The sequence below is a fragment of the Castor canadensis genome, chromosome 5, assembly GCF_047511655.1.
Source record: "Castor canadensis chromosome 5, mCasCan1.hap1v2, whole genome shotgun sequence".
Taxonomy (NCBI): Eukaryota; Metazoa; Chordata; class Mammalia; order Rodentia; family Castoridae; genus Castor; species Castor canadensis.
In genome coordinates, this window is record NC_133390.1 from 72,545,107 (window position 1) to 72,568,704 (window position 23,598).

The 23,598-nt window shown below is 41.2% G+C and overlaps 1 protein-coding gene across 2 annotated transcripts in view; it reads right to left on the reverse strand.

The window, feature by feature from the left end:
- Itgb5 (integrin subunit beta 5) overlaps nt 1–23,598 on the reverse strand; it is a 135,124-nt gene that overhangs the window by 41,550 nt on the left and 69,976 nt on the right. For both annotated transcript variants that reach the window (XM_074073340.1, XM_074073339.1), the window contains exons 6-9: nt 18,131–18,292; nt 16,318–16,413; nt 14,629–14,718; nt 250–384 (exon numbers count right to left, since the gene is read on the reverse strand). In XM_074073340.1, coding sequence (XP_073929441.1) covers nt 250–384; nt 14,629–14,718; nt 16,318–16,413; nt 18,131–18,292 — 483 coding nt within the window. The remainder of the gene's footprint in view (nt 1–249; nt 385–14,628; nt 14,719–16,317; nt 16,414–18,130; nt 18,293–23,598) is intronic.

Below are 23,598 nucleotides of genomic sequence, written 5' to 3' on the forward strand. Positions count from 1 at the left end.
AAGATGATAATGGCTGAAACACCAAGGACACAAAATCAACTTGAGGATTCTATTGACTGGAGCTCCCTAACAAGCCCACTTGGGACTTTGAACACATAATCCAGAGCGGGCTTAGGAAACCCCCAGGGTGCTGAACAAGAAGGCAAAATACAAACTCCCAGAGGACTTCAGTCACAAAAGTTATCAGAATCCAAAGACTGATAACCAAAGCTAATTAAGAACTCATAGAAATTGGGGGCGAGCACTTACCGTGTCTCCAATCTTCAGGCCCTCACACTTCCTCTGACCAGGGTAGGATACACCATCTTGGCAGGTAGCAGTGAAGAAGAGATTAAGATCTTCAGGCTGATCCCAAACAGAAAGCTCCACTTTAGACCGGATACTCTAAGCAGAGAGAGAAAATAAAATCCAAACCAAATTAACAAAGGCCACAGCAGACATGCTACCAACACTGGTTTTCTGATATGCACTTCGATGCTTTTAACAGAGGAGGCTCAAGCCAAGGAAGGGCCAGTGGGCTTGGTTTCCTGCCCTTCCCTCATTTTTCTTCTTGTCTTTACACCCACACACCTTCATGGTACACCTGGCTGAAGATTTCCTTCTATAAGCTTAGACAGATTGATAATGGTCTGTCAAATGATATTTTGTGCTTTGAGGGGTTTTGTTCTGTCTCCTGCTTGCTTCTCCAGGGCCACCTCTCACTCTCATCCTTGATCTACACACACATGCATGCAAAAACAACACACCCAAGCACATGCACAGAGTACATGTGTGGGCACACAGGACACACAGCCCAGAACAACATCCTTTAGCCAATGGCTATTTTCTTCTCTTCTCTGGCCCACCCACCCCATCCTTATCATCCTGCAAAAACAGTTCAGTAGACCCTCTCTTCAGGATTCTACCCCATCATTTTTCATATTCAAAGTCCACATTCATGAGTTTGAAACTACATTATGAGCGAATCCAATCTTCTGTGCAGACTATGTTCTCAAAACATTGAATAAAACAAACACTAAGTCAAAATGATCCCTCAGAACAGGAAAAAAAAAAAAAACTGAAAATACCAGGTATTGGAAAGCATGTGGAGCAACTGGGGCTCACAGATCGCTGGTTGGAGTATAAGTTGGCACAGCCTTTTAGAAAACCTCTAGATGCATCTTCTAAGGCTTAGGCTAATCTTAGACCTAGCATTCACCAAGAAATGTATGTGCCACCAAAAGACATGGAAGAGAGTGTTTAGAGTAACATAGTTTGTAGTAGCTAGAATCTGGAAGCTAATCAAAAGCCTATCAATGGTAGAATGGATTTAAAATACATTGCAGTATGTTCACATAATAGAGTACCTTACAATAATGACAATGACAAAATAAAACTACATGCAATGACATTGATGAATGTAGGACTGCCCAAAAGAAGCCAGACACAAAGGCTTATAAGTCGTACTGTTCTATTTATAGTTATGAAGACGTTTTGGTCCACAGCAGACCACATATACAATGGGGATCCCATAAGATTCTAACAAAAGTCAAGCATGTGGTATATACCCATAGTCAGTCCCAGGAGTTGGGAGGCAGGAGGATCATGAGTTTGAGGCCAGCCTGGACTATCCACCAAGACTGTGTCTCAAAAAATAAATTAAAAAAAATTTTTTTAAAGCTACCCTGGAAAATCTGAGGAAGATGTTACATTGGAGACTCAGGCCAAATGAACTAATTGGTTTATATTTAGGGTCATATTTTATCTAGCATGCTTTTTAAATCCTTTGGTTTAACACTAGGCACTCCCAGTACGTCAGCACATACGTCCTGTGAGAGACATGTGAACCAAGCTCAAACCCCTATGACAGCATGGCTGTCAAACAGAACAGCAGGCTAAATTGCCTCTTGCTCTCATAGGTTTTCTTTTCTTTTCTGTATTTTTGCTGAGCATGTGGTGCTAAACTTGAATAAGTGAAATATGCAGTTTTCCCAACAGATTAACAGCTTGTTGAAATGCTCTCTACAAAAAACAGTCTCTTTGCAACAAACTGTCTAAGTGCTTCATCAACTCTAAAAATACTATCCCTCTTATAGCCACTTCCTCTTGAAAGTGCCAGCCTTAACTGGCCAAAGGTCACAAAAGTGCCACAAAACACACACAGCACTCTCCTACTGAATGTGATTAGTTACCTCCAGACTGGTCTTCCAGCTGCATTGTGAATTTCAAGGGCAATATCCTATATCTCTCTGGGCCTCAGCACAACCTCTTGTTGAATGAATGGATCAGTGGGAAGATGGATGTTTTAACGACAGTTATGCTAAGGGACTCAGGACAAGTAGTGGAAGATTTAATTTTTTTAAAGAAATACATATGTAATTACAGATGTAAATATTAGATAAAAACAATATATCACAAAAGAGTTAGGCAGATTGGAGCTATGTAAAAAGTTATTTGAGAATAGTCACTTCAAATACCAGGTCCTACAATCCAAGAACAAAACAGGAAGGGACACTTCCCCATCAAGACCTGCCAGGGCCACCACTTGGAAGTGCATGGTGGAGAAAGAGCATCAGGAGTGGGGGTTCCTATGGAACATGAACCATAATGGGACAAACTCAATCCTATGTCCTGCTCAGGCTGTAAGACCCCAAGCCTTGTGTTCTGACCTGAAGTTTGTATTATTTCTGCTCCTACAGAGACTCTGGAATCAGAAACTCTTCAATTATTACACATGGCAGGAACTCTGGCAATTATTCAGCTAAAACCTCTCCTTTGGATTCTAAGATGGCGGCTAGAGGGAAGAAGCAGAAAGCGTGCTTCCTAAAGTAAAATCTTGGAGAGATGCTGGAGATACACATTACAGGAAAAACCACCGAAAAGAGGCAAAACTTTGACTCCTCCACACCCCCACCCCATGCATAGCATCCCCACTTCACGTTAAATGGAGAAACCAGGAGGGCTCGCGTGCAGCCAGACGCCAGCGCCCAGACTGCCTGGGAAGATGCAGACCACAGGTGAGCTAAGCGGCACATGGTACTCCCACAGACAACCCTGGGCCAGATCAGCATAGCCCCCTGGACAGACCAACCCCAACCCAGGGAAAAAAGAAAAAGAAACCCTGAATAACAAGTGATAACAACAAAAAAGACACGTAGCAAAAAGGGCAGGGTGCCCTGAGCGCTGAAGGGTGGGGGAGGGGCAACCCATCACAGAACTGTAAATAAACAAGCCAGCTGGAGAAGACAGGAGTGGCAGCAAACACCCAGCAACTAGGAGTGGGAAAGCTTGTAAAAGCGGCAGTGGGAGGAAAACTCCACAGGAGAGGGGGGAAGACCCACTTTCCACACGAACTGTAAATAAACATGCCAGCCTGAGAAAGCTGGGGCAGTGTCACCTCCCCAGTGTGCTTGGAAAGGGGAAAGCTTGTAACAGTGGTGGTCCCGCCCAGGAGAACTTTAAGTAAACAAAACCTGAGGGGCTAGGTGAGTGCTAAGGTCACTCCTGAGATCTGCATAAATAAAGCCTCCAGCAACAGCAGGCTGACAGCAGTGGGCAGGTGAGCCACAGCCTCAGATAGCCATTCACAGAACTGTCTCCAGACTCTTTTTTTTCTCTCTTCCTTTGATGAGACAACAACTGAACTACACCTGCATGCTGAAAAACTTACTGAAACTGTTTTGCATTTGAACTTGGGACACATTGTGATGTTTTGGTTTGGTTTGTTTTATTTGGTTTTTTTCCCCTATGAAGAGACAACGACAGAACTACTTCTAAGATACCATCTCCAGGATTGGAGGCTGAGGGACTAACACCAAAATTATTAAGACTGAAACTCTATTGCATTTGAACTTGGAGGTTTTTTTTAAATTTTTTAATTTAATTTTTTTCTCAGTCCTCTCCCTGTCTCTCTAATGCCTGTTCAGCTTATTGTTGACTAGTACACTATCTCCCCTGTTTATATCTTTGAAACATTTTTGTTTCTTTTGTTTTTTTTCCTTGTTTCCTTATTTGTTTTTTCCTCTTTCATTAACTTCTTTGCTTTCCCTCTCCTCTCACCCTTCCATTCTAAATATCACCAGTGCTATTATTACAAGCTAGAAAATACTTAATTGCACACAGTACAGGGACAGTAACAACACCAAAGACAATGACAGAAAGACAGAAAAAACAGGGAAACCAGTTTCCCCACAGCAAAAAATTAGTACAGGAACCAGAGAGAAATGAAGAAAACAGATTCAGACTTCAACAAAATGAAGATAAACTATGCCAAAGAACCCAATGAAGCCCACAAGAACAATCTAAAAGAAGACATACTACAGGTAATCAATGAGAATTTTGTGGAGATGATACTGGATATGGTCAACCAAAATGTACAGGAGACACTCAAGAAATTCCAAGACAACATAAATAGAGAATTTGAGAAAGCACAAGAAGAAATAAAAGAAAACATAGAAGCACTGTATAAACACCAAAGAACACAATTAATAAAGAGATAAATGAACTCAGGGCGAAAATAGACAACAGTAAAGAAGAAACGACTCAGGATATGGAAAACATCAGAAAAAAGAATGAAACAGAACTGCAAAACATAATGGAAGGCCAATCCAGAAGAATAGAACAAACAGAAGACAGAATTTCAGAACTCGAAGATGAAATAGTAATTAAAGGAAAAACCGAACAACTATTAGTTAAACAACTCAAGACCTGTGAAAAGAAAATGCAAGAACTCACTGACTCCATCAAAACACCAAACTTGAGAATCATGGGCATTGAAGAAGGAGAAGAGTGCAAGCAAAGGGAATGCGTAATATATTCAACAAAATAACAGAAAATTCCCCAAATCTAGAGAAAGATATTCCCATACAGATGCAAGAGGCCTCCAGAACACCAAACAGACCAGACCAAAATAGATCTACCCCACAGCATATTATCATTAAAACAACAAATACAGAGACCCAAGAAAGAATATTGAAGGCTGTAACAGAGAAAAAAACAAATAACATACAAAGGTAAACCCACCAAAATCACAGCAGACTACTCAACAGAAACATTAAAAGCAAGAAGAGCTTGGGGAGAGATCTTTTGGGCACTAAATGAAAATAACTTCAACCCTAGGATACTCTACCCAGCAAAACTATCATTGAAAATAGGTGGAGCAATAAAAGTCTTCCATGATAAGCAGAAACTAAAACAACATGTGACCACAAGCCACCACTACAAAAGATTCTTCAAGGGATTCTGCGCACAGAAAGTGAAACCCAACATAACCATGAAAGGACAGCCAGCACCCAACTACAGGAAAAGAAAAAGCAAGACAGTAGAGAGTAACCTCAACTTAGGTACACACAATCTAATCTTCAAACAACTAAGACAACTAAATGACAGGAATCACCACATACCTATCAATACTAACACTTAATATTAACGGACTTAATTCACCCATCAAAAGGCACTGTTTGGCGAAATGGATTAAAAAGGAAGATCCAACAATTTGTTGCTTACAGGAGACCCATCTCACCGACAGAAATAAGCATAGGCTTAGGATGAAAGGCTGGAGGAAGATTTACCAAGCCGATGGCCCCCAAAAACAGGCAGGATTAGCAATACTTCTCTCTGACAAAGTAGACTTCAAACCTACATTGATCAAACGAGATAAAGAAGGAAATTCCATATTAATAAAAGGGGAAATAGACCAAAAGGAAATAACAATTATCAACCTATATGCAGCCAATGTCAACACACCCAATTTCATCAAACATACCCTGAAAGACCTAAAAGCATATATTAACTCCAACACAATGGTCGTGGGAGATTTTAACACCCCATTATCATCAATAGATAGGTCATCCAAACAAAAAATCAATAAAGAAATCCTAGATCTAAAATATACAATAGATCAAATGGACCTAGTAGATGTCTACAGAACATGTCATCCAACTTCTACACAATATACATTCTTCTCAGCAGCCCATGGAACCTTCTCCAAAATAGATCATATCCTAGGGCACAAAGCAAGCCTCAGCAAATATAAGAAAATAGAAATTATACCATGTATATTATCTGATCACAATGCAATAAAACTAGAACTCAACAACAAAAATAAAGACAAAAACATGCAAACAGCTGGAAACTGAATAACTCATTGCTTAATGAATAATGGGTCACTGATGAAATAAAAGAGGAAATTAAAAAGTTCCTGGAAGTCAATGAAAATGAAAACACAACCTACCAGAACCTATGGGACACAGCAAAGGCAGTCCTGAGAGGAAAGTTTATAGCCATGAGTGCATATATTAAAAAGACTGAAAGATCCCAAATCAATGGCCTAATGATACATCTCAAACTCCTAGAAAAACAAGAACAAGCAAATCCCAAAACAAATAGGAGAGAAATAATAAAAATAAGAGCTGAAATCAATAAAATAGAAAACAAAAAACCCATACAAAGAATTAATGAAACAAAAAGTTGGTCCTTTGAAAAAATAAACAAGATCAACAGACCCTGGCAAACCTGACTAAAATGAGGAGAGAAAAAACCCAAATTAGTAGAATCAGGAATGCAAAAGGGGAGATAACAACAACAAACACCATGGAAGTCCAGGAAATCATCAGAGACTACTTTGAGAACCTATATTCAAATAAATTCAAAAACCTTAAAGAAATGGACAGATTTCTAGATACATATGATCATCCAAAACTGAACCAAGAGGATCTTAATCACCTGAATAGATCTATAACACAAAATGAAATTGAAGCAGCAATCTAGAGTCTCCCCAAAAAGAAAAGTCCAGGACCTGATGGATTCTCTGCTGAATTCTATCAGACCTTTAAAGAAGAACTGATACCAACCCTCAAGTTGTTCCACAAAATAGAAAGGAAGGAAAACTGCCTAACACATTTTATGAAGCCAGTATTACACTTATCCCAAAACCAGGCAAAGACACCTCCAAAAAGGAGAACTATAGGCCAATCTCCTTAATGAACATTGATGCAAAAATCCTCAATAAAATAATGGCAAACCGAATTCAACAACATATCAAAAAGATTATTCACCACAACCAAGTAGGCTTCATCCCAGGGATGCAGGGGTGGTTCAACATACGAAAGTCAATCAACATAATAAACCACATTAACAGAAGCAAAGACAAAAACCACTTGATCATCTCAATAGATGCAGAAAAAGCCTTTGATAAGACCCAACACCGTTTCGTGATAAAAGCTCTAAGAAAACTAGGAATAGAAGGAAAGTACCTCAACATTATAAAAGCTATATATGACAAACCTACAGCCAGCATTATACTTAACGGAGAAAAACTGAAAGCATTCCCTCTAAAATCAGGAACTAGATAAGGATGCCCACTATCTCCACTCCTATTCAACACAGTACTGGAATTCTTAGCCAGAGCAATTAGGCAAGAAAAAGGAATAAAAGGAATACAAACAGGTAAAGAAGCTGTCAAAATATCCCTAATTGTAGACAATATGATCCTATACCTTAAAGACCCAAAAAACTCTACTTAAAAGCTCCTAGACACCATTAATAGCTATAGCAGGGTAGAAGGATATAAAATCAACATAGAAAAATCATTAGCATTTCTATACACTAATAAGGAACAAACTGAGAAAGAATATATGAAAACAATACCATTTACTATAGCCTCAAAAAAAAAAAAATCAAATACCTAGGTGTAAACCTAACAAAGGATGTGAACAACCTCTATAAGGAAAACTATAAACTTCTGAAGAAAGAGATTGAGGAAGACTATAGAAAGTGGAGAGATCTCCCATGCTCATGGATTGGTAGAATCAACATAGTAAAAATGTCGATACTCCCTAAAGTAATCTACATGTTTAATGCAATTCCCATCAAAACTCCAATGACATTCATTAAATAGATTGAAAAATCTACCGTTAAATTTATATGGAAACACAAGAGGCCACGAATAGCCAAGGCAATACTCAGTCAAAAGAACAATGCTGGAGGTATCACGATACCTGACTTCAAACTATATTACAAAGCAATAACAATAAAAACAGCATGGTACTGGCACAAAAATAGACATGAAGACCAGTGGAACAGAATAGAGGACCCAGATATGAAACCACACAACTATAACTAACTTGTCTTTGACAAAGGCGCTAAAAATATAAGATGGAGAAAAGACAGCCTCTTCAACAAAAACTGCTGGGAAAACTGGTTAGCAGTCTGCAAAAAACTGAAACTAGATCCATGTATATCACCTTATACCAAGATTAACTCAAAATGGATCAAGGACCTTAATATCAGACCTGAAACTCTAAAGTTGGTACAGGAAAGAGTAGGAAATACTCTGGAATTAATAGGTATAGGCAAGAACTTTCTCAACAGAATCCCAGCAGCTCAGCAACTAAGCGATAGCATAGATAAATGGGACTTCATAAAACTAAAAAGCTTCTGCTCAACAAAAGAAATGGTCTCTAAACTGAAGAGAACACCCACAGAATGGGAGAAAATATTTGCCAGCTACACATCAGACAAATGACTGATAAACCAGAATACATAGGGAACTTAACAAACTAAATTCTCCCAAAATTAATGAACCAATAAGGAAATGGGCAAGTGAACTAAACAGAACTTTCTCAAAAGAAGAAATTCAATGGCCAAAAAACACATGAAAAAATGCTCACCATCTCTAGCAATAAAGGAAATGCAAATTAAAACCACACTAAGATTCCACCTCACCCCTGTTAGAATAGCCATCATTAGCAACACCACGAACAACAGGTGTTGGTGAGGATGTGGGGGAAAAAGGAACCTTCTTACACTGTTGGTAGGAATGTAAACTAGTACAACCACTCTGGAAAAAAATTTGGAGCCCACTTAAAAATCTTAACATTGATCTACCATATGATCCAGCAATATCACTCTTGGGGATATACCCAAAAGACTGTGACACAGGTTCCTCCAGAGGCACCTTCACACCTATGTTTACTGCAGCACTATTCACAATAGCCAAGTTATGGAAACACCCAAGATGCCCCACTACTGACGAATGGATTAAGAAAATGTGGTATTTATACACAATGGAATTGTATGCATCCATGAAGAAGAAGAAAATGTTATCATTCGCTGGTAAATGGATGGAATTGGAGAACATCATTTGAGTGAGGTTAGCCTGGCCCAAAAGACCAAAAATTGTATGTTCTCCCTCATATGTGGACATCAGTTCAAGGGCAAACACAACAATGGGATTGGACTTTGATCACATGATAAAGCATAAGCACACATGGGAGGTATGAGGATAGGTAAGACACCTAAAAAACTAGATAGCATTTGTTGCCCTTAACGCAGAGAAACTAAAGCAGATACCTTAAAAGCAACTGAGGCCAATAGGAAAAGGGAACCAGGAACTAGAGAAAAGGTTAGATCAAAAAGAATTAACCTAGAAGGTAACACCCACGCACAGGAAATCAATGTGAGTCAGTGCCCTGTATAGCTATCCTTACCTCAACTAGCAAAAACCCTTGTTCCTTGCTATTATTGCTTATACTCTCTCTACAACAAAATTAGAAATAAGGGCAAAATAGTTTCTGCTGGGTATTGAGGGCGTGGGGGGGAGAGGGAGGGGGCGGAGTGGGTGGTAAGGGAGGGGGTGGGGAGTAGGGGGGAGAAATGACCCAAGCCTTGTATGCACATATGAATAATAAAAGAAAAAAAATAAACACCAGTCCCACCAGAAAACCAAAACCCAAAAAGAACAAAAAAAAAAAAAAAAAGAAGAAGAATTAACCTAGAAGGTAACACACATGCACAGGAAATCAATGTGAGTCAACTCCCTGTATAGCTATCCTTATCTCAACTAGCAAAAACCCTTGTTCCTTCCTATTATTGCTTATACTCTCTCTTCAACAAAATTAGAGATAAGGGCAAAATAATTTTTGCTGGGTAGTGAAGGGGTAGCGGGGGAAATGGAGGGGGCGGGGGGTAAGGGAGGGGTTGGAGGTAAGGTAGGAGGTTGGGGAAGGGGGGAGAAATGACCCAAACTTCGTATGCACATATGAATAAAATAAAAATTAAAAAAAAAAAACCCTCTCCTTTGTGGAGCAAAATCTGAGGCCAAATCTCAGCTGCCAGAGGCAGGCAGGATGAGAAGCAGGCCCTCTCCTGTCCTTCCAGTGCTCATTCTAATCCCCACGCCTGTGCCTATTTCTTTCTTAGGAACCGCTGACTTTGGACAGGTTGCATGCACCCTGCTTGTAAGAGTCAGTCTCTCCCAAAAGACCATAAGCTCCTGGAGGGCAGGACTGTTTGGTTCACTTTTCGTCGATACCTGCCATTCATTAGGCCCTTAGGATATATCGCTGAGTGAATGAAGTATAAGATATAGTAGAAGACAAAGCCACAGGCAATCAGTTCTTAACATGAAAATGTTTATGTGTGACTCCTGAAATTTCAATGAATTCCTACCAGAGTTGCCCCTAAAAATGATTCGTTACTTCTCATCCTACGAGTAAGACACACGTCAGGAATGTCAGAAGTTTGAGGGCTATTCTATTACATATCCGGTCAGGTTAGGTCACATCTGCAATTGCTTTAAGTTGGGCCAGCTGTGGAGTGGGCGGAGCAGACTTTATGGCAACAACCAAAAGAGAAACATGTGCTCTTCTGGGGGAAAATACACCACAGGCTCTGATGTCACCCTCCACATGCAACGCTAGTGGTTTCTAACTCATCCTGTTCTCTTTCACTATGAAAGGAAGCCCTGTGATTCTGTGTTAAGTCCAACCTCCCCTTATGCTGAATTCTCTGTGTATGTGGACCCATGGCCCTACGGCTGAAAGAAAATCTCTCGTTAGTACCAACACCAGGCAAGGCTCCACACAGCCAAACACCTTTGGAGTATTTGGTCAGTTCTCACACTGAAGAATCTGGAGGTGCCTAAAGGGTGATACATCCAGAGAGGGCATTGAAGCTCAGTTCCTCTCCTGCATTACCGCCCCCCCCCTTTTTTTTTAAAGTTTTTATTTATATATAATAGTTCAGGGCATTGCCATTGTGATGTTTCCATGTATGTGCCTCCTGCATACCTTGCCCTGTGTGCCTCATCCACCTGGCTATTCATCTATGTCTTCTGTTAATAAATAGTAGTAAACGTAAGTAAGGTATTTCCCTGCATTGTCCTTGCAAACTAATTGAACTCAAAGAAGGCATGGCATGAACTCTAATTTATAGCTTGGTCAGAACTGTTGGTGAAAGTGTACTAGTTGCAGGTGAAGGGGGATATGGTCTTCTGGGACTGAGCTGTCATCCTGTGGGATCTGACACTGTCTCTAGGCAGACAGTGTCAGAATCTAATTAGATTGGACATCCAGCTGGTGTCCAATGGAGGATTGCTTGTTGGGGTGGGCTTAGAAATTCCCACCTCTCTGATGTTAGCAGCATTGTGGAGTGGTGTGTAAGACTAGAGAGTAGGAAAAAGGGTTTGTGTTTTGTCTTCAGATACTCATCTTCCTGCTGCGGTCTTTCTGGCCAGCAGGAAGGCCTGGGCTGGGCTTCAAGCTCCTTGCACTTTTCCTGGCTCTGAGCCTACCCTGGCCTCTGTTGAGTGAGGTGAGCTTTGCCCAGCAGAAGAGGCTCTGGTTAGCCTTGCACCTGCTTCTTCCCCTGGCCAGGTTCCCTTGCAGCTTTGCATTCTGGCTACATTTCTGGTGTCATCTTCCTGTTGGAGTGGTTGGTGGTGGCTTTCATATGAGTCACATAACATATGACTAAGTGTGGGTGTTGACTTTTACCTCCCCTGGAGTGCTGGCACTTCAGGGAAGATTTTGTTTGAAGAATATGTAACAAATGAAATGGCTGTGGTATTTGGCTGGCTGAGGAGGGAGCAGCAAATGGAAGGGGATGTGTGTAACTTGTCTTGTAGAATTGGTCTGCTCTGTATGCATACTTTGTAACATGAAATTGTCAACTTCTTGGGGGTAACTTTTTTTGTGTGTGTGATACTGGGGCTTGAACTCGGGGCTTCATGCTTGCTAGGCAGGTGCTCTACCACTTGAGCCATTCCACCAGCCCTGCCAACTTCTTGAATTTATCTTTTTTTTGTGTCCCAGAAGACCATATCCCCCTTCACCTGCAACTAGTACACTTTCACCAACAGTTCTGACCAAGCTATAAATTAGAGTTCATGCCATGCCTTCTTTGAGTTCAATTAGTTTGCAAGGACAATGCAGGGAAATACCTTACTTACGTTTACTACTATTTATTAACAGAAGACATAGATGAATAGCCAGGTGGATGAGGCACACAGGGCAAGGTATGCAGGAGGCACATACATGGAAACATCACAATGGCAATGCCCTGAACTATTATATATAAATAAAAACTTTTAAAAAAGGGGGGGGTTAGGCAGGAGAGGAACTGAGCTTCAATGCCCTCTCTGGATGCATCACCCTCCAGGCACCTTCACATGTTCAGCAACCCAGTCCTTTTAGGTTTTTATGCAGGCTTCAAGTATTTAGGCATGGCTGATTAAATCACTGTCCATTGGTGATCAAGTCAACTCAGCCTCTCCCTTCCTAGGAGGTCGGGGTGGTGGTGAAAGTTCCAAATCTCTTGTAATGTCTTGGTCTTTCCGATGACCTGCCCCATCCTGAAGCTATCCAATATCCCCCAAGAGGGTCACCTTATTAAAACAAAAGATGCTTCTATCACTTAGGAAATAACAGATGTCTTAGGAACCAGAGTCAAAGATCAAATATTGGGACAGAGGATTCTTCTAATGCTCCCTTCTAGAAGAGTTTTAGAATCTTCATGTTAAGAACAAAAGGCAGAGATCAATGCACGTTTATTTCTTCTTATATCACAGGTCCTAATCAATACAGAGACCAACATACCCCCAATGTGACTACAACCCACCAGGCTTTGCACCAAACACCTTGCTGTCTCACCTTTCTATATTTAATTTATTTTTTAAATTTTGACTAAAGAGAAGGGCAGAAGAAGAGAAATACCAAGGCCATAACTTTTGGGAGAGATGGACACGTTCAATATATAAACTGAAGTAATGATTTCACAATTGTACATATGTGCTAAAACTTATCAGATTATACAATTTAAATCTGGATACTTGGCTGTGTGTTCATTATGCCTGAATAAATTTTTTATAACTTTTCCCACTGATTTTGAATAGTTACTGTTGATGATAGTCTAGTAATCATTTTTTTTTAATGTGTTTCCAATGTTCATTCATATATCATGTGCTCCATTTCATAACATGTTTTCTATAAAAGCCTGTTTCACAGTTTCCCAGGGGATTCATCCCAGGTTTCTAATGCAGTTCTGGCCTGGAAAGATCATTTTCTTTATACATCCCTGATTCCAACTCTTCAGTGGTGGAAAGGACTCATCACTCTTCTTGGTCCCTGACCCTTAGGTCCCTGGGTTTCTAGTACAGAAACAAATTTATATATAACGAATCCTGCTCAGAGCCAATACCACAGGGTCTTTCTCGGAGAAAGACCACCAAGCATTTATGAGATCCCACTATACTTTGGTTTTGATTAGTCCCATATGCACGGACAAAAGAACCACTCAACTACATGAAACATTGATGAGTAGAGAGCTCCCCCATTTCTGAAAAATACCACACAGCCAAATTGTATGGGGCTGTGCACCATTATCTCCTTTTTATATAAAGAGGACCTGAGCCTTTACCAGGAAATGCTGCATGCAAGCATTTGTAATGTCTGAACCAGAAGCTAGCTGAGGATGGACATGCAGGACAGCCAAGAAAGATATCTTCGTATCACCCTGCAGAGTCCAGATGAGGCCGCTCTTCAGCCATGTCTTCCCAAAAGGCCCTGGCTCAGCAGGAGGTGAGCTGTGGTCACTCCCACCCCATGAGAGCAGGTCCAGCAATAGCCCCACCCCCACCCCATACGTCTCTAGGCTCTGGTATCCTCAGCAGCACAGGGCAGGGGAACAGCTCTCACTTGGATTCTGTTGGTATCCAGAGCTTGAGATCCAAGAGGCTCACAGTGAGGAACAGCCCTCGAAAAGACATGACATTGCAGCTCCCCTCACCCACCCCCTCACCCCCACACACTCACTTCTCTAACCCCCTCTCAGTACATTATGTTTCAGCAGGTCTGCGGTGTCACATAACCAAGCATAATTGTTCTCCTTCTCACTGAAATGTAAACCAAATTACTCACTGTGGTGCCTGAAAACCACAGAAGTATAAGTTAATTTGGAAACCCTGTCTCACTGGGCTCTGAGGTGGCTATCAGATCTGGTAAGGATTTAAAGGTCAGAGACAGAAAAGAGGACATTAGTGTGTGGGGAAGAGAGCAGAAGAGGAGAAGGGAAGTGTTCAGTTTCTCTTGGCAGGAAGTTCTAGGAGTAAGGAGGTATCAGCATTCATGAGGAGCCTAAACTACAGCAGAAGGGGAGAGGGGAACCATGGGAAGAGGAAGGGCAAATTAGCCAGAAATCCTCCCTACTACCCATCTTCCTGCCCTTAGAACATGGAGGCTCAGAGAGGCTCCCTGAGGTCTAGGATTCCCCAAGTGGAGGGGCAAACCCACCCAAACCCCCATCAGTTCCCAGGGCCTCATTGGGAGAGGATGGAATAGAGGTGGCAATAGGGCAACAAAGACAGCAACTTACATTGTATGCATTAATAATCAGTTGAATAATATTTTTGGAGTCTCCATGTAAAATCTCCACTGTGGTTCCAGGTATCAGGGCTGTAAAATTCTTTAAAAAACAAAGAAAAGAAGTAAGTTCATTTGGCCTTCCATTCTATCAGAGTGAACACTGCTGTAATGATGAGAAGTGTTAAGGGCCAGCACTCTATTCTACCCCTCCCCTGCACCACACATTGGAGAAGATGCCACAAGGACAGGCAAGAAGAATGGGCGTGAGGAAGAGTTGCTATGGTGGGCCGTGGAGCATCCATCCCTGTGAATGGGAGGAGGAGGGTCTGGCAAGACCTGTCCCCAAGGGAAAAGCCCTAAAGACCCCACCTTTCTGGCATGAAATGGACAACTTTCTGATAGTCTATCCTTTGAGGTCACCCTGCCCTGTGTGATTTTCTTCCCATTTCTCCCCAGTCTCCCACATAAGCCCAGATCCAGGATGGCTCATTCTGTTTCCCCAAGAGTACAAAGGGCCACTTTCCCAAAGGTGTTATGTACACCTCTCTTCTCAGCAGGGAGCTGAGACCTCCTGAGGACCTCTGGACAGTAAGGTCCTGGGGCAAAGCTGGTGGCCTTGAAGTAAAATCTGCCCTCTTCTGCTAGTGGAACTCCTTAGCATGGCACCTGTCACAGGAACCGATACAGGCACCACCCTGTATCAGCCTGCCCTGGCCTGCATGGGCCTCCCCACTAAGCCAGAGGTAACTGGTTCTGAGGACAGATGGCTGAAGCCAACGAGGATTTCTTCCCTTGTGTACCATCTAGAAGCTCAATAACTGCCAAATCAAAAAAGAAGAAAAAAAAAATTGTCTTATCATTTTCATCAACTAAAACTCAAGCAAAGAAAATCAGAAACTTAGGAAGATATCAGTGGCATCTTCACCAAAATAAAGTCAGACAAAGGTTCTTCGGTGGAGATTTAAGGGATTCCAGAGAAGTCTCTTCACTTGCAATGAAAAGGACATCAGAGGTGAATTGGGTTTTACAGTCAGTTCACGTGTGTTCTCGTTGTGCAGTTCAGGTTTCTAGTTCGGTGTGCAGCTCATTGGCATTGCACAAAGGACATGTTCATGAGGGGAGTTATGATGATGGTCCATAGGAGAACCAAGTCTCATTATACAAAAGACCCGTATGGACTGCCCTGTTCACTCAGCATGCTGCTGTTTTCCTGGGGAACTCCTGCCCCTAGGCACCCATCGTCTCTCACCCTCTTCAGCAAGGCATAAAACTGGAATCCTGGATTCACCATACGAGTGCCTAGATGCCTCAGTTTCCTTTCTGTGTCTTTTCATTTTATATTTCCCTTCCCTATCACAGTGTGTCCCTGTGTTTCCATTTCATTGTCTGAAAACGAAATTTATACTATTTTTGAGGCTTTTCTCAGAATCAAACTAGACACGATATGTTTAAATTCCTTGTAAAGATACTCACAGCTATGTGAAAGCTTAAGTTTCTTTAGTGTCATTATTTTCTACTAGAGCCCAGACAGAGCTATCTTGCACCTCTCCTCTGACTCCCTTTCCTCCCACCCCCTTGAAGGACTGTGAACACTCTTCGCCTCCCCCCACACATACACATTGTAATCTCTCATTCCCCTCCGGGTCAACAAGGCCCCCAGAATGGGATTGCCAGCCTTCCTCTCTCCCTCCAGGCATACCTTGTAGAGCATATAGTGGTTTTTTGTCACTGCAAAGATGAGGTTGATGTTATTCTCTGCCAACTTCTCTCCAAGCAGGGCAAGAGATGGATAATCCTAGGGCCAAGGCAAAAGTAAAGGTTGTAAACTTCTCACATACTGAGGTACCAGAACCTGCTCTAATGTGTACTCAGCTGCTCAGTACCTGCCAAGAAAAGAGGAAAATTTCCCATAGGTGGCCCCATAGAGCCCCTTGATAACCAGATCCCATCAACGGCTCCTGAACTAAGGGACTGTGTGGAGAAGACTCTCATGCAAAGGGCCCTCAGGAAGCCACCAGACATCCCACAGTGGGGAAGTGAAGACTGTGGGGGGCAGAGGGGAGGTGCTGAGCAAGGAGGGAGGGAGGAAGCTAAGAGGCAGCTTAACAGGCAGGGTCCTTCAGGATTTTAAAGTACAGAGGTTATAATCAGATGAGTCCTTTTTCCAAACACCCTCAATTCCTGGATACTTTGGAAGGCTTGGGCATAACCATGTCTTGAAACTGGAGAAAATGTGCTTGTCCAGCAAAGAAAATTCGGAGGACTCCTCTCTGACCAGATACCAAAATGAACTTGGGAGAGAAGAGGCTATACATTTCTGAAAAAGTATGCATAGTAAGTATGGCAAGATCTTGTTAGGGTTGGGTGATAGGTATGTGGGTTTCATTGCACTGGTCTATGAGTATATATGTTGGAGATTTTGCACAAATCCTTTTATATTAAATGGTCACAGTCACAGACTATCGGGAGTGAAAAGTCCCTGAGGCCTCCCACACCTGCTAGCCATTCCTGACACAGGGACCTCACTTCTAGAAACAGAGCCCATTTCTAGAAGTTAGGAAGTCTTGCCCAATAACTTCTATCAGAGTTGTTACCTGCAGGAAAACAGTCCCCACTCTCCCTTTTTTTTTTCATTTTGCTCTGGTTATTTTATTTTTTTTTTTGTTTGTTTGTTTTGTTTTGTTTTGTTTTTTTCAGTTCCAAATTTTATTTTATTTTATTTTTTTCATTTTTCTTTTATTATTCATATGTGCATACAAGGCTTGGTTCATTTCTCCCCCCTGCCCCCACCCCCTCCCTTACCACCCACTCCACCCCCTCCCCCCCCCCCCAATACCCAGCAGAAACTATTTTGCCCTTATCTCTAATTTTGTTGTAGAGAGAGTATAAGCAATAATAGCAAGGAACAAGGGGTTTTGCTGGTTGAGATAAGGATAGCTATACAGGGCATTGACTCACATTGATTTCCTGTGCATGGGTGTTACCTTCTAGGTTAATTCTTTTTGATCTAACCTTTTCTCTAGTTCCTGGTCCCCTTTTCCTATTGGCCTCAGTTGTTTTAAGGTATCTGCTTTAGTTTCTCTGCATTAAGGGCAACAAATGCTAGCTAGTTTTTTAGGTGTCTTACCTATCCTCACCCCTCCCTTGTGTGCTCTCGCTTTTATCATGTGCTCATAGTCCAATCCCCTTGTTCCCACTCTCCCTTAAGACCATTTCTTTCTGACAGATCCATCCTGGTTCCTAAGCCATCTCCTGCCCCAACAAAATACTCTCAATTTAAGTACACAATGGTACAAAGATGATCCAGCTACAGGAATTCCTAAGAAATGTTCTAAAATAACAAGGACTTCTAGAAACCCACGTGTAGAAGACAGAACGAAACCCAATCCTAAGAATGGAGCAGAAAGTCAGTGAAGGCTAAGGGCCAAGAGCGGTTTCAGAGGCTGAATGAATACTCCAGACTACAAGTGGGGTCACAAGCAGAGGCATCAGGAGCCCACCCTGGCCCTTACCATCTGGTTGGATGCAGTGTACTCATTGGCCTCATTCAAGTGGCACTGGCCGTCATGTGGCTGTACCAGTCCCCCAAGTTTTCCATCCAGTGCAATGTGGGGTACATCATCCGTTGTGAACACCAGCAGGTGCAGTGCATCCTTTCGCCAACCAATCTTCTCCTGAAGGACAAAAGGTGGAGGGTACAATAGCCTTCATGTCCAAGATCACAACTATCTCCAGGGCTCATGGTCTGCATCCAAGGCATCATTCTTCCCCTGTGTTCCTGGGCCCACTCACTAAACACTAGGGAGAGGTGCCACCAAGGCTCAGAAGCACCCAGGCTGGATGGGTGAAGCCTGGATGTACAGAGACAAATCTCCAAGCCTTTTCCCACACAGGCCCATGTGCCTGGACACCCTCTTACCATTATCCTCTTCCTTTTCAATTACACTAAGGACTGCCTTTCTAAATGGTTCCCCTTTCAACCTTCTATTATTCCTTCTCCAGAAGAACCTTGAACCCAGCCCAATTGCCCCATCACATGTTCCTGCTGGGCTCAACTTAGATGATGGCTAAGTGAGCACTTCAGCCTCCTATTAGACATGAATTACTCATGACACAGTGTTCAAATGACCAACAGATGTCTTTCAAGGATTTAATAAGAACTACTATCTCTCCTGGTAGATGTGAACTACTTTGCTTGCTAATGGAACCACTTCAGTCTCAAGTCCATCAGATCAACCCTCTCCTTCCTTAGTGCTTCACAATATGGAATTTATCCACTCTTCAGACTGAAGCTCAGCTAAATACAATCTGTGTGGCAAAGAAAGGACTTTGTATTTTCATACTCAGCCACAGTGGCTCCAATATTTCACAAAAACACTCCTGGTAATTATTATTAGCAGCAGCTAGATTTACAAATAAAGCAACAAAAACTGGGATATTTGGTAACTTTTCACTAATGGTAATAGGGCATCTCAAAATGTGTTGGCAATAGGGTGACTATAGGACGGATTTAAACAATCCTACATATGCTTATTTGATACTGATAGGAAACTGGGTTCACAGGCATTACAGATGAAAAGCTGTTACTCTCCAATGGCAGACAAGGGGTTGAGAGCATCATCCTCAACCACTCATCATCCCAGTGATGGATACAAAAAATGAGCTAAAATACTAGGCTGGAGGTGTGGCTCTAGCAATAGAGTGCCTGGTCTTACAAGCATGAAGCCCTGAGTTCAAACCCCAGTATTGCCACAAAAAAGGAAGAAAAAAAAAAAAAAAAGCTACAATACTATCTTAGTTGTTCCAGAAGCACCTTGACAGAAAAACACATCACAAAGAAATCAGAGCAACAGAGGGGAGGAAAAAAAATCTAACAAGAAGCTAGTAAAGACTGAAAACTAGAGGCCTGCTGTGAACAAGGACTGTCACCTTTTGGAGAGTCAGTTTTTTACACATACAACATTTACCCAATATACAACTAGTCATCTCCTATTGTATGCCAGGCCCTATTGAAGGCCCTGGTTCTATAAAAAAAAAAAAAATGTGCAGATAGATCTCAAAGTGCTCACAGTCATATGGAAACAGCAGCCTCAAAACACACCATGATGAGCATGTTAATGAAGGCACACGCAGTGTTGATAGAAGCTGGGGAAAGGAGAAGGAAGCAGGGAGGACATTGCAGCTTAGATGAAACAGTTGAGCTGGAAGGGTGAAGACACTTCAAGGAAGCTGCAAGAGGGAGGCAGAAGAAGGGGTGGGCATTCCAGACACTGGCAAAATCACAGAAGGGAAAAAAGCACAGCAAAGAGGCTGACACTTTTAGGGACCTGGAGTGAAAAACCTAGAAGGTACGTATAGCTAAGCCATGACAAAACTATTCATGGTATAGAAATTGGGACAGTGGTTTCGTCTTAGCAGGACTGGAAGAGTTATAGGAGGCTTCAGGTTGCTGGCAATGTTCTGCTGGTTTTTTTTTTAACTGGCATTTTCACCTTCTGAATATTTATTGAGATATTTCCTGTGTGTATATTATATCTTGATAGAGTTTAAAATTTTAAAATAAATAAATTAATACATCATAAGCCATGGAGTCTGGAAGTGAAGGAACAAGAGATGTGGAGATAAAGCACAATCGAGTGACAGTATAAATTTGCAGGGATTTTCTTGCAGGAAAAATGTGGATCTGTTAGCCACAGGGCACAGCTATCTGCTAAACACTGTTGCAAGAAAGTAGAAGACCAACCTCTAATTAGACAAAGTGTACTAAGAACCTTAGGAAAAAAATCAGAGACCTAAATAAGTAGGCAGAGATATTTTCATGATTGGAAGAGTTAGCAGTTTTGAGTGTCATTTCTCCACAAACTGATTTATAGACTTGACATGTGAAAATAAAAGGAAAATTACGCAGGGTGCAGGTGGCTCACACCTGTAATCCTAGCTACTTGGGAGGCTGAGATAAGGAGAACCATGGTTCAAGGTCAGTCTGGACAAACAGTTTGCAAGACCTCATCTCCAAAATGGACTGGAAATGTGGCAAAAGCAGTAGAGAACTTACTTTGCAAGCAGGAAGCCCTGATACAAACCAAGAAAAACAAAACACTGTGAAAGCAACATGGAAAGAACACTTCAAGATGGAATTGGAATCAATGTGAGTCAATGCCCTGTATAGCTATCCTTATCTCAACCAGCAAAACCCCTTGTTCCTTCCTATTATTGCTTATACTCTCTCTACAACAAAATTAGAGATAAGGGCAAAATAGTTTCTGCTGGGTATTGAGGGGGGGAGTGGGAGGGGGTGGAGTGGGTGGTAAGGGAGGGGGTGGGGGCAGGGGGGAGAAATGAACCAAGCCTTGTATGCACATATGAATAATAAAAGAAAAATGGAAAAAAAAAAAAAAGATGGAATTGGATGGCCATGCAAGGGGCAGGAAGCACACAGGATCCAACCAACTGCTGCCTAGGAATGCCTCCACCCTGACTCCCAGGCATCTCAACTGTCCTAAATGACCAATTACATGTGCTTAGAGGCTCCATATCACAAAGTTATGACCCTTGTCATTGGACATTTCCATCCTTTTCAGACATTCTTTCCTTTTATCTTATATGTTCTGGTGCCCTGGCTCCTTCTCACATACAGGAACCCATAAGATCCCAGTCATCCTGGCTTCTTTGTAACTGATTCTGAGCCACATGAACCTGTATCTCCCAGATCCCATGAGGCCTTTTGAGAAAATGACAAGCTGACTGTAAAGTTGATAGGGAACTGAAACAATACCAAATAATTTTGAAAAAGAACAAGAAAGTTGGAGGACTCATTATCTAAAGTCAGGACTTATTACAAAACTGCAGGAATCAAGACAGTGTGCTATTTACAAAAGGACAGACACGGATAAGTGGACCAGGATGTAGAGGTCAAAAATAGGCTCACATGTGTATGTTGAATATGTCAGAGGATACCCAAACAACTGGACATCCACGTGTAACACCTCTTACCACATGCAAATGTTAACTCAAAGTCGATTGCACACCTAAATGGAGCCTAAAACTATAAAATTTCTAGAGAAAACCTTTGTGACATTGTAAAGGCAAAGATTTCTTATACTAGATGATCCATGGGATAGAAGAATGATGAATTGGCATTCATCAAAATTAAAAGTGTCTGTTGTTTAAAAGAAAATAAAATTGCAAGGTACAGACTGAGAGAAAATATTTATAATTTTTTTTAAAAACTCTCTTTTTTTTTGGCTTTTTGAGATGGGGTCTCAATATATAGCTCAGGCTGGCCCACAACTCGAGGTCCTCCTATCTCAGCCTTCTGAATACTGGGATTACAGGTGCGTACTACCACATCCAGATGCTGAAAAAAAAAATCTGATAAAGGATTTGTATCCAGAACACATAAAAAACAAACAATTGAATGTAGGAAGTGGCCAAAAGATTCAAAGGGATACTTCACCAAGAGATATGGATAGAAATAAGCACATGAGCTGATCCTCTACATCCATTAGTTATTACGATTAAACCACAACTAAACAGCCATTAGAATGGCAAATGAACCCTCATAATACCAAGTGCTGGTAAGGATGTGGAACAACTAGAGCTCTCACAATTGGTAAGAACACAACAGATTCAGAAAAAAGTCTTAACAGAGTCTTATAAAGTTAAATATACATTTATATCAATCCAGAAATCCCACTCTTTGGAATATACCAAAGACAAGTAAAACTTTATGCTAACACACTGTCTGACCACAACACAATAAAACTAGAATTCAACAAAAGAAACAACAGAAAATATTCAAACAATTGGAGGCCGAACATCACACTGCTCCATGATCAGTGGGTCATCGAAGACATAAGAGAAGAAATAAAAAAAGTTTCTGGAATTCAATGAGAATGAACCTATCAGAACCTATGGGACACAGCAAAGGCAGTCTAAAGGGAAAGTTTATAATCATGAATGCATATATTAAAAACACAGAAACATCCCAAATAAGCGACCTAATGCTATATCTCAAACTCCTAGAAAAACAAGAAGCAGTAAACCCAAAACTAGCAGAAGGACAGAAATAATAAAAATAAGGGCTGAAATCAACTAAATATATATATATATATATATCATACAAAGAATCAATGAAACAAAAAGCTGGTTCTTTGAAAGGATAAACATTGAAAAACTCCTGGTAAATCTGACTAAAATGAGGAGTGAAAAGACCCAAATTTACAAAATTAGAAATGCAAAAGGAGAAATAATAACAAACACCAAGGAAATCCAGAGAATCGTCAGGGACAACTTTGAGAACCTATATTCAAACAAATTGGAGAATCTAGAAGAAAGGGACAAATTTTTAGACACATATGACCATCCAAAATAGAACCACTTAAACAGATCTATAACACACAAGGAAAGTGAAGCAGCAATAAAGAGTCTCCCAAAAAAGAAAAGTCCAGGACCTGATGGATTCACCACTGAATTCTCCAGATCTTTAAAGAAGAATTAATACCAACACTCCTTAAAGTTCTCCACAAAATAGAAAGGGAAGGAACACTGCCAAATTCATTCTATAAAGCCAGCATTACACTCATCCCAAAACCAGATAAGGACACAACAACAACAACAAAAAAGAGAATTACAGGCCAATCTCTTTACTGAACATAAATACAAAAATTCTCAATAAAATATCAACAAACTGAATGTAACAACATATCAAAAAGATCATACACCATGATCCCAGGGGATGCAGGGATGTTTCAAATACGCAAATCATTAAATGTAATACAGCATATTAACAGAAGCAAAGACAAAAAACACATGATCATCTCAATAGATGCAGAAAAAGCCTTCGATAAAATTCAACATCCCATCATGACAAAAGCTCTGATGAAACTAGGAATAGAAGGAATGCACTTCCACATAATAAAGGGTATATATGACAAGCCTATAGCCAACATCATGCTAAATGAGGAAAAACTGAAAACAT